The 16,861-nt window shown below is 31.7% G+C and overlaps 1 protein-coding gene across 2 annotated transcripts in view; it reads right to left on the reverse strand.

Moving 5' to 3' along the window:
- ZNF385D (zinc finger protein 385D) overlaps nucleotides 1-16,861 on the reverse strand; it is a 300,858-nt gene that overhangs the window by 88,143 nt on the left and 195,854 nt on the right. For both annotated transcript variants that reach the window (XM_087712854.1, XM_014051913.2), the window contains exon 3: nucleotides 6,635-6,745. In XM_087712854.1, the coding sequence (XP_087568980.1) occupies nucleotides 6,635-6,745 (111 nt within the window). The remainder of the gene's footprint in view (nucleotides 1-6,634; nucleotides 6,746-16,861) is intronic.

Consider the following 16,861-nt stretch of genomic DNA (forward strand, 5'->3'; position numbering starts at 1 on the left):
GGTAATTCCTAATGTTTGTAAAATACTATTGATGAAAGTGTATTTGAAAATATCTATGTTAAGAGAATGTTATAAAAAAAGATTTATTAGCTTAAAAGAAATATCTAGAGCTTTAAACAAGATTTATACAACAAGAAGAAAAATTCTATGAGGTAACTTGGAGGGAGTGATCTAAATTTAATGAGTTAATTGGAGTTACTTGGAATTTTATTGGTCTGAAAGTGAACTTTAACGTATGTATGCTAAGAGGAAGTTTAACAAGATGTATTAGAATTTTTCAATTTTAGAAATGTTTTAAAGAAAAGCTTAGTATTTTATAATGTATGAAAAAATATTTTTCCCTTTAAGGTTAAAGAATATGTAATAATACAGTGAATTTTGGTGATTGTTTATAAAGATTATTAAGTGAAAATAGAAATGCATATTATTTTCATAGCAAGGAAGATAAAACAGTAATAGTTAAATTGATTGTTTATTCAAAGAGGAGACTATATTTATGTTTTTTATTTGAACATCACTTCTGGATTTTGTGCTTGTGATGAAAAAAATGAAATTTTGACTTTGGTTTTGCTGATTAGATAGATTTGTTGTTATAGAAATGGTTATATTTGGTGGAATTTAATAACAAATAGAAGGGAGAATTTGTTAAAATAAAAAAGAGAATTTTAATTTAAGCCAAAAAATAAGGTGGTAAAAAATAGAAGAAAAGCCGAGGTGCCGCAGTGGTTAAATGCAGCACTGCAGGCTACTTCAGCTGACTGCAGTTCTGCAGTTCGGCTGTTCAAATCTCACTGGCTCAGGGTTGACTCAGCCTTCCATCCTTCCGAGGTGGGTAAAATGAGGACCCGGATTGTTGTTGGGGGCAATATGCTGACTCTGTAAACCGCTTAGAGAGGGCTGAAAGCCCTATGAAGCGGTATATAAGTCTAACTGCTGCTATATCCTAATCTGTAAATGTAAAAAGTTGAGGTTGTAATATTATCTTGTACTGTATAAAAGAGTCAGAAGTCAACACGTTTTTCTTTCTTCCCTGTACCTGATATTTTCTTTCCTCCTTTCTTTTTTCTGCCCTTAATTTCCTATTTTTCTTTTTCTTTGTATTTTACACATTGATAAAAATAATAAATGTTATGTATAAAAAAGATGCTGTAAGATGGCATTTTGCAAGACTTTTCAATGTGCTACATCTCACTTTTTAAAAAAGCAAATCTACTTTGAAACAATGTTTTGCCTAGTTAAACTAGCCTTTTCCATTAGAGTTCAAAGATAATTAAGATGATACAGTTATAGATTAACATGCAAAGTTATCTACAAAGCAGAACTAAGAACCCAGCTTTCCTTATAGATTTAGGAATATAAATTAGTATGTGAATCTAAACAGTAGTGTCTTTTAGATATTTTCACAATGTAATGTTAAATTCATATTTATTGACAAAAAAATAAAGGGAGACTAGTGTAGATCTATTTCAAGCAATTTATCTCTCATCAGCTAGCCATACCCTTCAGGGATTCAAACCCAGGCTATTTACATATTAGGTAGATATATTAACCTCTAAACCATGAGATTAAGTGTTTTTTTATCAGGGCAATCTGGTCTACCCAAATATGGGACAGAGTATACTGCAATGTAATGTACATATTTTTTGAATTTCTTCTCTGCCAGGCCTTGGCAATAGAGGTTGCTAGATTGATTTTATTTTTTTTCTTAATTCTCAATGAGATTATTACCTCCGTTGTTTTGTGAAATAAACTCCCCTTTATAATAATTCCTTATTTGTCTGTATTGTTTTAGGGAATTTCTCCCTAAAATCTTCCCCATGTAAAAGGCAGGTAATAAAACTACCTATAATTCTATGTTTGTATGATAGCACGAACAGTATGTGGTACAATAGGAGAATCCATGTCTTGCTGGGCAAAAAATCTAAAGCATTCATATCATTCTGACTTTCTAGAAGTTAAAGGGAAGCTAGAGGGAAGAGTTTGGAAGCAAAAAGAATGGAATACAATGTAGGGAGAACTGAGTATTTTCTTGGCAATAGTACAGAAATAATTGATCACTGCTTTCTATTGAGTTGTTTCTTCAACTTCTAATCTTACCCGCAGTTTTGATGTTTTTAGATGGAGAGCCATTCAGCTATTAATCAGATCTTAACTCTCTGAGATCAATTTCTATTTGTTGCCATAAAGCTGGAGAGACATAGCAAACTTTGCAGTAATTCTTTTTCAAGATCCCTTAAAGGGATTCACCAGTTGAGGCAGGTATCCTAGTTTCCAAAAGGGAGGAAGGAAGGAATGGAGGGAGAGATTTTTTCTGATTATATCTAATTGCAGAGAAAATTAACTAAAAAGATTAATATCATTTAAATAAATAGTGTTGTTTTGAAGCAAATACCAGAATCACATTTATTCAGTTATATGTAATAGCCATCCTTTTATAACTTTTGTAAAAGCTGAAATTCTAATATTTATATTTGATAACAAAATTATAAGATTCTGACATTGCTATAAATATTATCTGCAAAAATCCATATTGATTTTCTTACCTTTTGAAATGTGAAACATTAATGCAACTTGTCACTATAAATAACTAATTTTGTACGACTCACAGATCAACTAGGACACATCTGGAAATGTATTTATTTATTTATTTATTTGCTGGGGTTTATATGCTACTCTAATCAGAAATAACTCTGACCATAGGCAATTTTAATTATGCCTACCTGAGAAATATTTTGAAAATTAGGTAGACACTGCATCAGTTAAACTTCAGACTAAATCTAGTTTATTAATTCTCATAACAGTCTATTATCTATTTCAACTTAGAGTATAAAATAGTTACTTGTTGGAGAATGAAACTCTTTGTTTAATTGTATTTGCGATTTTTATTTTTATCTTTTATTGATTTTTATTATAATTCCTTTGATCGTTGTGAGCTACCCAGAAACATCGAAAGTTGGAACACATAGAAGTTTAATAAATTTATTATGGTTAGTTATATAGTCAGTTAGATGTTTATCCTGGATTTTTTTTTTATCCAATCCTTCCTAAGGACTCGGGATAGGCAGAAATTGTTATTTAATAATATCAGTGGTACTGTTGAAGGCTGTACCTGTAACCTGTTGCAGATGAAGATATCTTTTGCACTTGACTGATGGTGACTGATGGTGATTTTGTCAATGCTAGTGGTGATCAAGTTGTGCTCCAGATATTTTGGAATTGTACCCAAGGCACAAAAAAATGACAGAGAAAAAAAAGGTGGGACTTGGGAAACCCATTTTTTAAATCAACAAAGACTCTCAGATGAATAGAGTATATTTATTTGTCTTATGTTTTAATTAAAAAGATTTAGAAAAGAAAATATGGACAAGGAAAAACATGTAAAACAAATAAAAGAATAAAATGCAAATAGTAGGAAACAAGTAAATAAACAAGGGCTCTGAAATATAAGGGATAATTACTAATATTAATTATCTATAATTTATAATATGTATTTTGTTATTTTAAAATAATCCTAAGAATCATATTAAGCTTTACTCTAGGGATACATATTAGAAAATATGGATAACATAATATATAACATCAATTCAAATCATAAGCTATAAATATGGTAAACTGAATAAATATCAGAAATCAAAATTTCCATGAAGTTGAAGGAAAAAAAAAACAAGTTTGGAGTATGTTAGAATTGAATTCTACATTGAACTTATTTTTAAGATACAAAGTTTTTCCAAACATCCACACACCATTCTTTCAAGAAAAGAACCAAACCTTCTCAATATAAAGCATTTAATATCCTGGCAGCATACAACATGTATAAAAACTAATACAGTATAGGTGGTCCTTGACTTACGATCACAATTGAGTCCAAAATATGTGTTGCTAAGTGAGACATTTGTTAGGTGAATTTTGCCCCATTTTATAACCTTTCTTGCTACAGTTGTTGAGTGAATCATTGCAGTTGTTAAGTTAGTGATACAATTGTTAAGTGAATCTGGCTTCCCCATTGACTTTACTTTGAAAAAAGGTGATCGTATGACCCTGGGACATTGCAACAGTCATAAATATGAGTCAGTTGCCAAAAGTGTGAATGTTGATCATGTCACCATGAGGATGCTGCAAAGTGTGAAAATTGGTCATAAATCACTTTTCCAAGTGCCATTTTAACATTGAATAGTTCATATATGAATTGTTGTAAATCGAGGACTATGTGCATACTGTGGAAAAAATGTATGGTTTATTTATTTATTTAATAAAAACATTTAAGTTAAAATGAAAATTTAACTTTCAAAATTTGTTTCATTATAATATGATTTTTCAAAATTGCCCCTTCTTACAACAGTGCTGCCATGAATACAAATGATAATGATCTCCTCATTATCTTTCCAATTTTTTTTAAAAACATCCAATTTAATGATCAGTAATACAGAATAATTTAGAAAGAAAACTTTCTATACAAATTTACTGTTAATATGATATCTACAGCAAATATAATATTATTTTTCTATTGAAATTCCAATTTTTGCGTCTCTTACTGCAAACAATCAATCTTTTTCAAAAGTGCAACATGGCATGTAATTTCAAATTATCAAAGGATTTTTCTGCATCAAGAAAAATAATAATTTCAAAACTTTTAAAAATTAATTTTAAAAAATCTTTTATCTTGCTGAGAATATCGAAATGTGTCTAATTTATTTATCATGTATATCTTCAGGACAAATCCAGTTTGATGACTTCAGTCATAAATCCACTTATTTTTTTTAATTAAAGATTGCCATGAACAGCTTTATTCTAAAATAGGTCTATGTAACTTAAGGCAGCTGCAAGTTTTTCTTTGTATATAACTCAAACAAATTATCATATTTTAGAGGATAAGATGCGCTGGAGTATAAGACGCACCAAGATTTTAAAGAGACAAATTTTTTAAAAAGGTTTTTGCACTCTGCAGACCTCCCCAAAGTTTTTTTTTAAAATAGGGCATGAATAGCCTTTAGGAGGCTTGTAGCATGTTCCTGGGGGTGGGTGGGCCAAAAGTAAGCAAAAAATGGTCCATTTTGGGGGGAAATGGGCCAGTTTTTTGTCAAAAAAGGCTATGCATAGCCTTTAGGAGGCTTACAGAGTGCTCTGGGGGGCCTGCGGGGTGGTGGTAATTGAGCAAAAAAACAGCTGTTTTTTGCTCATTTCTACCCTCCCCAGTCTTCAGGAACACTCTGAAAGCCTCCTAAAGGCTATGCACGGTCATTTTGGTGAAGTGGTGGGGTTTTGAGAGGCAAAAAATGCTGTATTCAGTGTATAAGATGCACCCAGATTTTCAGCCTCTTTTTTGAGGGGAAAAAGGTGCATCTTATACTCTGAAAAATACGTTAAGACTTCCACGAAGAGAGAAGTTCTTAACTATAATCCTAAACTTAATCTACTTTTTAATCTCAAATGAATGGAGCATATTACGATAAGAATTTTGTGAGAATGAATACTCCAAAGAATGGTGGAAATGAAGGAAAAATGAAAAGTAATAATAAGCAGGATTATTTTGTGTGTCTCTCCTTTGATATTTGCTTCTCATATTGTCTATTCTTTTTTTTTTAAAAAAAAGAGCTTTGTGTGAATATTCCTTTTTCTTTAGTAGTTTATATCCTACTATTGACCAACCTATTATAGATATATAATATTTTGCTCAACATATATGGAGATATATCCCAGTTTCAACAGAATATATTTTAAACCTTTTCATGTTGATAATATTTTACACAACTCTTTAAAATGTTTACAAAAATTAAATAAAAATAATAATTTTATAAAAATAATAATAATGAACTGTAATATACAATAATGTTTATTTGGTCAATGACCAGCAACATTTAAACACAGAAAAGCAAATGTTTGAGTAAAGCAAATGAATGACTAACAACAATATGTAGAATTCTTTATAATAAAAGTGTAACTTATGGTACTATAATGGCATGTTAATGAATTGTGTATTTATTATTTCCTTTGGAACTTGCATTGGAGATAAAGAGCACAAGAAGATTACATTTTCTGCTATCTATTTTAATACTTCTTTTCCCCCCAGCACAGATTTATATTCACTAAATCTGGAGAAAGATGGATGTGATATTAGGCTTTAAACCACAGGAGATAGGTGTGCCATGAATTTATTCACAAATAGAATGACATGTTTTGATATACAACAATCCATGAAGGGCTGTACTTTCTGCATTCCTGTCACTAAAACTGAGTTTGAAGAATGGATTTTGGTAATAAAGTAGTCAAATTCTATTATTGCTGAAACTTAAGCAGCTACAATAGAATACATGCAAAGCTAAGCATAAACAACCACAGGTATAGATTTCAATTCTCTAAAGAAAAATATCAAATGTTAAGGAATGCAGTTGCAAAGAGGAACAAATAGTCATCATTCCACTTGGAATGAGAAGGTAACAATATATATGCATAAAACAAAATAAAAACTTTAAATCTCAGAAACGTTATCCGTGAATAAAAGCTGGGCCCATATTATATCAATAAATCACATACAATGTATCTATTATTCTAATGGAACATGCTATCACACAACTTTCATTGGAAAAAATACATGTATTTAATGCATGCATGTTAAAGATATAACTTATTTACTTACATCTGAATTAAATCTCAATTGGCATATGTTGCAAGATACGATTTGCTTTCTTCTGTGAGGAAGAGGAACCCCAAATGTATGATTTATTACAGCTTTTTGAATTGGATCCATCTGCAATAAGAAGGGGAAAAAGTTGTTTTCTAAGCATTAAGCTATTGTGGTGAACAAGATTAAATTAAATTTGTGCACTTCCAAAATATGGGGCCTATACTTTTTGTATATGTTTATACAAAGATAGGTATGTATATGTCTATGCATATGTTTTATACCTGTGTTTGAATGTACTGATAGAGTGAAAAGGGAAGAATAAATGAAGAAAGAGAATATGAATCAAGAAGAAGAGAATAACTGAGGCAATTGAAGTTAGATGGAATTGAGATCCTCACAGAACATTAAAGATTAAGAACAAAAGATGAGGGAAAAGATAATTTATAACTACAGAAAGGTACAAACTGGTATAGTAAGTGATCCTTGGTGTGAATTAGTTCTAGATTTAGTTTGATTTTCTTATCTTGTCTTTAACTCCTTTCTTTTTTCAGTCCTTTGTATAATTGCAGGTACATACATCACATCAGATCCTATAGATAGTGTATATGTTGGGTAAACTATCTTAACTTTTACCTAAGAAATAAATGGATGAGAATCTATTCCTGGAAGAAAACTCTAAGAAAAACAGTAACATTGTAATATAACTCGAACACTCTCACTTGTCTACCATGATTTCATTAAATGTTGCAATTAATGGAGTTATATTTTGGGGGAGGGGGGGGATTCTTTCTAAATCAAAGTGTATTTGTCAAAGTAGAAATGTCTACATCCAAATCCCCTTTTCCTGATCACTTTAGTTAACACACAGATCTGTTTGCATTAAGACCCAAATACCAATCATGAAAATTATATGTAAAAGAAACAGTTTATTATCCATGTGGAGAAATGATGGATTTTTTTCTTCCATCATAATCATGTAAGTACTGTACTTATCCATTTTTTTTCTTAGAAAAATTAGGTGAATTCATTATTCGGATTATTCTGATTACATAAAAATTGATATCTCCTAGAAGTTTGGATCTTAGGATGCCTCAGTTTTAGTTCCATAATAATTAATGACTACAATATGGTGTCTTATTTATAGTGAATGACTTCAAACTTCCTTCATCTTTCTCAATGTTTATTTTATAGAGTGTAAGCAGCCTAACTTTTGTCTTTCATATTGCTTTTATTTACAAACTATACTTGACAGTTGGCAGTCATTGGAACCATTGGATATCTAAAAATATATATCCTAACTTTCATCTATTGAATAGATATCAGCTGCCAAACTAAACAACAACAACAGGAGAGGCAGGATGAAAGCTTGAAATTAAATATCCAGGAAAACTAGAATATAAAAAGAAGACATGAGAAAATTTTGCCTCCAAAGAAAAATTCCTGCTGCAAAAAAAAATAAAAAAATGACATGAATGATATGGTCAGACAAGCATGCAGTTTCCTGAAGTTCTTTGGTTTCTGTTAATTTTGACTGGATCCCATAGCACTCTTTGCAGGAAAAGAAGGTCACAGAAGGACTCTAATTGCATAGAAAAAAATATCTAAAGTATCAGAGAGCTTTTGGAATTTAGCATACAAAGCCTTATCAAGAAAAAACAAAGTAGAACAATCAAGACTTTTCACCTACAGGATGAGCTTTAAAAAAAGTTATGAGATCTTTTTCTCTCAGCTTTCCTGTAGTCAGACTGCTACAGACTAATTCATTTAGATAGGAAGGAATATCTAATTTTTCCTCTTGACTTACAGAGTGATGAAGATATGCTGTGAATGCTGATTTACAGTTAGGAATCACACTTAAGAAAAGAGGAAATTGGTCTTAGGAAATTAACTAAGTGTTGGATAAAAAAAGATGCTATGTGGTTGATTTCAAAGTAGAGGATGAACTTCTCTGATTTGCAGGTTGTCTTAATGGCAACTAAGAATATAATAGGATAGGTTCAATCAATCAGATTAGAGCTGGAAGGACCTTACATGGCTTCTAGTTAAACAAGCAAACAAGAACAATAGTCCTAGTGATTCTACTTGTGGTGAAGCCAATGACTCCAATCTAATTAAGAAATATACAGAAGCCCTTGGATGCCTTGCTTGTACCCACTAACAATCGTTCAATTCTTAAATCCACCCATCCAGCACTATGAAGAGGAACGGCATTAAGATTCAACAGTAGAGAGCATAAGTTCATAGGTTGGAGAGACAAACAAACAGTAAATGCTGAGTAGTAAACTGCCAGCTCTTTTGTGTTTATTTTATTGTGCTATGCTTAGAATTCTGGATTATACCACAATTCCACTTCTGGGTTCTACCTCACCATTTCTTTTGTCCCATGCCTGGATTTATCACTTAAATGTTAATTGCATACTAGACACACTTGAAGACTGTGTCTACATTAATAGCTGGTCTCTTAGGATAAGATGATTTTTCTTCTTCTAAATGTTCTGCCAGAGCTTGCATATCACCAGATTGTTGCAGGCATTCAGCTTACTATCTTATTTGTTGGTACAGAAAGTGCTGGTTAAAAAACAACAACAACCTTATTCCAAAAAGGGAGCGGAGGAAGGGAGGAAGGACTATGAAAAAATTAAAAGCATGAAAGGATACATTTTCTGAATCCATTGAAATCTAGAAATAGCCATTTAAAATGTGGTTTGAAAATCACTTTTCGTACTAAACTATATGCCATACTATAAGGAGGTGGTGGTTCAGTAGCTAAGACACTGAGCTTGTCAATGAGAAAGGTCAGCAGGGTGCTAGGGATTCATACCACTATTTTTTCCTGCCTATTCGCCGAAACCGGCAGGGAAAAAATGCTTTAAAAAGTGGGGGGGGGGGGCTTAGCCGTATGATCCTCAGAAGTTTTTTTTTACTACTGATTCACAAAACCAACGACAATTGTCCCCACCGGGTCAGCCGAACTAAATTCTATGCCAGCTATTGATACCCTGGTAAAGATAGGTGACTATGATGTATCCAAAATACCTTTGGGACAACCGTGACCTGAATAACTGAGAATCTCCATAGACATTTAGGTGACTGCAATGAAAGGAGATTGGATACTTGGCTCAGTTTGTGGAAAAAAACTGTATAAATCCAGGGTTTGCTGGATGTACTTTTATTGCTCACAATTCCAGCATATATGATAGATACAGAGATCATAGATAGATGGTCGATGAAATGATGCAAGTTAAACTGTTGACTTGGAGGAGTAGGGCAGCAAAAGGGTATATTTTCCCATTTCTTCAGTATAACGATTGAACCCTGGACATCCCCTAATGACAGGTTTTTTATTTTGAAACCATGGTATCTGATGAGAGACAGAATTTTTCTGATGTATGCTGCTAAGGCAGGAATGGTATTTAAACTGAAATGGTCTTTAACTTACTACTGCAGACAAAATGTAGAGTTATTGGAGGGAGGTGTTATATTCATCATGAAACAAATGGAAATGATAGAGCAAGAGTTTCTCACAGGAACATAAGGAGACATTGCTGAAAAGACTGAGATTTTATATACTGACTCTTTGCAAAATGTTATATTTATATTTGTCTGCATGGCTTAGTAACATTTAACGTATTTTAAGAATATTACAATTGCATAACTGCCTTTACACAGCCACCAACCATAGAAAAAATATTCTATACAACAAACTGATGTCTATAATTTACATTGAATTATTCATCATGCATGGGATGTGATAAGCATGTTGGTAAGGGTTGGCTCTTCTATAATCAACAGCACCCAAATGGCCTTTGGATTTAACAGGTGCTTTTCTTTATGACTGCTCCATCTTCAGTAAGTACACTTAGTGAATCCAAAATACTGCTGTTTGTCCTCAAATTTTGCTAAATTATTTGCATATGACAAAGATGATAGTTTCTTGTTCACCAATAGAAATCAGATGAAATCATAATTTTTTAGCAGAGACATGTAGCATCCATGTCTACTGTCAAAAAGAGAATCTACTGGGTTCAAGGGAATTGGGAGATTTTGATTACAACCTGCTTCAAAGACGTATGAGTTTCAGCATAACCTAGATTTTTTAGGTCCTATTATAATTCATATGCAGATGCCTGGAACTTCTTATGTTGAATCAATATGAAGTATTTATTGAGGAACCTTTATTTCACACTCTTATCAATATCCTACCAAATAAATGCATAGTAACATATTAATTTTCATTCATTTATTTTATTACATCTTATGCACAGTTGGAATTGTACAAGTTCCTAGAGAGTTTGGGTAAGATGCATGAGATGTCTATATCATGACACTGATAAAATCATACTTAACAGCAAGGAAGGAGCATGGACACTGCCCTTAGGTAATTATTTAAGCCAACTAACATGCAAGATGCCACCCAAACACTGTTAATTTGTTTTAACATGAGCCAAAATTGATGGGTACACTTTATTGAATGGGGAGGTAATGGTAAAGGTAAAGGAAATGATCCTGAACAGCACTAATTATCTAAAATTAACTTTGGAAATATTTGTCTAAAGAGGACAGACAGAAATGATAGTGGTAGAGCAGCCTAACATTTTCAGGATTAAGAAGCAGTGGGTGCTAAAATCCCAGGGACAAAGAAAACTCTAAAGATGGTGTAGAAGAAAAGGGAGTTAAAGGATGAAGATTAGTATATGCTACCTTAACTGTAATTAATCATGTTTTATATAATTTATGCTGTAATTAAATGTGAGGTATAATTCATAACTTGACAATTACTTAATTCCTGCATCCATTTCCATATATTGTAAGTAGGTCATTAAAGTTGAGAAAATAGTTTTTATCAAGAAAATGTTGAAACAGTCTGTCTAAAATACTGTATCAGTATTTACAGTTTTACAGTTTTCGGCTGTCATTAGATAAAGAATGAGTTAATACATTTCCAAGTAATAGGTTTAAGGTAGGTCTTTCATCTTCTTTTGAAGATGATGGGTTGTTTCCACCAAATAAAGTACATTTGGCAGATGGTAGATGAAGTCTTGTCCTCAACTTTGGCAATAATCAAATAGAAAATGCCTTTATACAGTATATACATAAAAATGATTGAATGATTGAATGTGAATGATTACTCTGAATCCCAAATACTTGATCATGGCCAGATTCAAATTGTCACATTGTAATAGAAAACAATATATGTACCTTAGTGTTGAATTGTGGAGTTGTTGGTGCTCTCTGAGTTCAGCTGTTTCTTTACAAATGTTTCATTACTCAGCCAAGTAACATTATCATGTTATGTTACGTAGCTGAAACATTTACAAACAAATAGACAAGCTGAGAGAACACCAAAAACTTCCCAGTGTCACACTTGTATTGTAGATGTACACATTGCAGAGAATATAAAGCAAGGCCTTGAAGGAGTCAGTGAAGATCCATTACCAAAGGAATAAACAGCAAACACAGTTTAAGCCAGGGGTGAAATTCAACAGGTTTTGAGAACCAGTAGTGGAAATTTTGAGTCATTCAGAGAATACCACCTCTGATTGGCCCCAGAGTGGGGTGGGAATGGGGATTTTGCAGTATCCTTCCCTTGCCATGCCCACCAAGCCATGCCCATAGAACCGGTAGTAAAAAAAAAAAGAATTTCACCATTGGCTTAAGCCCATATGAAGATATTTACAAAAAAATAACATCTATTCCAGCACCACAAACTTTACACAAAATTAAAAGAAGGAGAAGGGGAAGCATGTTTAGATTTACAATATTCTGTTACTAAAGGCACCCTAATAAAGGTAGTTTTACGCCTAGGCAGGATCTATTTCCTGATCTGGTTTACCTTGGAAGGCTGACACCCAGTAATACCTGGCACTTCTTAAAATTTTCCAAAATGCCAACCACAATTTCTACTGTTATATTTCAATAGATTTGTACCAGAAGTCTATATATCAAAAATAGACCCTTTTCTTCCTGAAAAATGTGTGGTTTACACGACAGGGGGAAAAAGCAGCCCATTAGCTAATTAACTGCAGTTCTCCTGGGATGTTACTATGCATGCGTGGAAATTGCAAAATGCTTGTGAAGGCTTGGCCACAATTAAGAAAAGCTATATGTGCAATGCTAATGAACTGGTATAGGCAATATCAAAAATATTCCTAAACACATTAAAATAAAATATTTCTACCACCAGCTGAATTATGAAATGTGTCATTTTTTGAAGAACAGCTTAGTGGGAGGATGGTAAAATTAAATTCTAAATTTTGTACATTCACATATGTACAGAGCCTTCTACCACTGATCCGGGCCGAACCGGGAGCAACCCACCTCTGATAACACTACATTTTATCACACAAAAATGAACATTGCTCAACCCTTAATAGAAATGTCTACCGGTATTCCATATTTTATTTGCAGATACATAGACTATTAAAAACATATACTTTGGAAGACCTAATAAAGAATGATTAACACATTAAATTTTTACATAGCAATTCTTGAAACTGATTCTGAACATATTTCATAGATAATGTTCTTTAAAATTATAAAATATTTAGGTCTAGCTTACCTAAGAAACCATATTCTCTCATATCAACTTGCCTATAAATATATATGGGGGGGGGGGGAAATGCCAGTTTCATTTAGCAAACATTTATTTTATTTTCCAATCAGTATAAATTGTAACATTAACTGCTGCCATGTAAATTGTAATGTTTACTTATTTATGTATTTAATTGATTTATATGGTTGTCATCTTGCATCTCTGGGCAACTAAGAACACATTAAAAATAACACAATCCCTATGTCAATAAATATTAAAAAGTATACAATGTCCAATAAGAACAAAGCCAATATGCCAAAATAAATAAGATCTTATTTAATGAGCCAATGTTTTATATCAGTTAATCTTGTTTTTTTTTCTTCTTTTAAAAATTTACATTACATTGATTTTAATTGTTGCCCATCCCATCCCATCCGAACCTTCTGAGTGAAAGGTACATATTAAAATAAGGAGAGAAAAAAAACTTTTATGAAAACAAATTAATGCAAAATTATTATTATATTTATTCATGTCAGAAAAGGAAATAAATAGGAAGGTTTTACTATTTGTTACAGTATATTCTATATTACTATAGGATATAATATTTATTGTACAGTGGTATGTCCTATATCCTATACAATGATACAAATATCTTACTGATATACAGTGTTATCAAAAAGTGACATGACCAGGTGCCGATCTTGAGAATTCAGATGGTAGCACAATATATATGATTCCATCAGATCTTAATAGAACTCTTCAGAGTGATATTGAAACTTCAATTTGAGCATAATACACTGTCATAACAACTTTGAGTTTTCCCTGAGTAAAATTGTGGGATGTATATTAAATAATAATACTACAATAACAATAAAGTTATGACCAATTAATGACCAGTAAATGCCACTCACAACTATGCATAAATCATTCACATGGTCTCTGAAACAATAAGCAGGTCTTTTAGAGTATGCACCATTCTGCATAATTCTCCTAATCCATTAAATCTTTGTTCTGAACCAAGATTTCAGATACCATTTCCCTCTCCAATTGACACAGAAATGTGGGGGGAGGAAATAGCATAATTAGTGAGAATAGGATGTAGAAATAAAACCAAAGGCAACAAAAGAAATAAACAAAAATCTGTCCACTTTGGACATCAAGCAGCACTTATAGTTCTATAAATCAATATTTTGTCTATCATTAATGGCCTTTCAAAAATAGGATTTTCTATACTGCGTTGGTAAACTCAAAAATACACAATACATGGTCTTTGAAATCTGTCCTTTTGTTTTGTTTTTACCATATACAAACATTTCAGACTAGACCAGACAATTTTTCTGTGTCTGGAGTATCTTCAAGATAGGTATCCAACTAGGGCATCTCAAAGGTTAAATGACAAAAAATTAATGGAATTGTTCATACTTTGAGGACTATTGATTACATGGTGTATCCTTTATGTACCCTAAGTAACAATTACTTAGCACATATTTTCTTAAGAAGCATCTAACTGGTTGTTGCATTAATGCTCCTTGAGCAGCTTGACTATACTGCTAATAGCAGTCTATTACAATGCAAATATCTAGTAATTGCCCTTGCATGATATTCTGCTACGAGTGTGGTGGCAGAGAGATAAAAAAGGGCTACAACATGATGCATGATAATTGTCAAGAAAGAATGAATTTCTGGTTTTTCTTTTCATCTGTGATACTTAGAATAATGCAAACAGAGGAGTGAAAATCTATATCATTAACCAGCATGCTCAAAGTCCTGGATTTCTATAATTATGCTTTTGCTGTCTTAGATTAATCAAGCAAGTTAATGATGCAAAAAATTACATTTATAATCCAGCCTGAATACAGCTGTACAGCAAGCTCAGATCTAAATGCTATTAAGGTAAATGAAATTAATGGACTGTCTCTGAAAATCTTTGTATCTATCATTTACTAATCAGCATAATTTGGTTAAAAAAAATAATGTGTAAGGAGAAAAATATACAAAAGGAATAGGCTGAACTTGCATTGGACAATGATCACAATAGAATGTTCTACATATGATGCTAAAGGACATAATGGGTATAAGAACAATGAAAGACAAGCCCTGATAATAACAAAAACTTACATTTAAAGACTGTATTACATTATCTTTACATGAATGAACTTTTGTGGGAAATGTCAACTTCAACTGAATAACTAAAGATCCAAGAAAGAGATCTTATAAAAACATTCTATGTGATTTAACCTAAATTATGATTTTAATATTTGTGTAATTGAAAAATATTCCTGTGAACATAATCATGTGTTTAATATTTCTTGGTTTTCATCTGAAGTTGAATGCATATTTCTTACAATGTTTTTAATTATAAAAATATTGTGTCTTGTACTTCATTAAAACACAAAATCTATTATCAAGATTATGGCTATATGAAGATTTATATTAAAATATAATTAAATGAGATATTTCACCATCTAATATAATCAAACTACATGGGAATGGGGAACTATTCAGATGTTGAATCATTGTCTAAATAAAGATTTATGGAAAACTGCAGGTTTTGGTAAACTTTTTCTTACTTCCATTTTGTTTCCATTCATAACATAAATCAATCTGGAATGATATTTGAGAGGATTCACTTTTTTCCCCAAAGAATAAGGTTAAATAATTCCTATTTATAAATATCTAAAGAAACCTCTATATTTTATTTAAATTGCATATTAGTAATTGAGTTATATCTTTTGGTATACACATACCTATCTATTTAATGGATTCAGCATAAATACAGAATTAACATTCAAATGGATAGGGAAACAATTTTCCCTTAGTTAATTGAGTATACGTTATTTTACGAAATGCCTTTGTCTTTCATAAACCTGGATTAGAAATAAACAAAAGAATGCTATCTGTAAATAAAACCCATATGTGTATAACTGAGTTAAGTACTCCATAGTTCTATGTTTTCTATGTAAACCAAGGGTCCCATGAAAATATTTAAAAAGTGAAAGTTGAATTATCTATCTGAATATCTATCATCCTGAATAATGGAAAAGTAGGAGAAAACATGCTATTAATTTATTTTAGGATGACTCAATAATATCTTATTAATCAATGAAATAATTAGCTCATTGAGAATAATCTTTATCTCATTTTGGTATAACTGTAATATAAAGCTGATTAAAATACAAATGATAAAATTCGGTTGTCAGATATTTCTTTATATACTTGAAAAGGTTTTAGTACTGTAAGTTCTATAAATGTTTCATACCACTAGATAGGGAATCTATTTAATTGAGGTGCTTTACCATTTGCCATTTTTAAAATTATGTGTTTAATCTCAATCTCAAATAATGAAATGATCAAAATTGTTTCATCTAAACATGGTAATTTAATTTTATTTAAGAAAATATATTTATTTTATTAATGTATCTTCATTTGATGCATTATATATAATTTTGAATAACATTTTTAAAAATGACAATTTACCGTATTTTCACGACCATAAGCCGCACTGAAAATCCTAAAATTTGACAAAAAACCGGCAGTGCGGCTTATAACCCGGTGCGCTTTATGTATGGAAAAAGATCGAAAATCTCTCCCTCCCGATTTTACGCTCAAACTTGAAGTCCCTTGGGTAAGGTGACCAGTGTACATAAAGAAAAATAAAATAGTAAGATAGTGGGATCCTTCCCCATCAAGCTCAGAAAACAGCGATC

This window comes from Thamnophis sirtalis, unplaced genomic scaffold, assembly GCF_051295495.1.
Source record: "Thamnophis sirtalis isolate CommonGarterSnake01/CBP01778 unplaced genomic scaffold, rThaSir2_p1.2 scaffold_4, whole genome shotgun sequence".
In the NCBI taxonomy this organism is placed as follows: domain Eukaryota; kingdom Metazoa; phylum Chordata; class Lepidosauria; order Squamata; family Natricidae; genus Thamnophis; species Thamnophis sirtalis.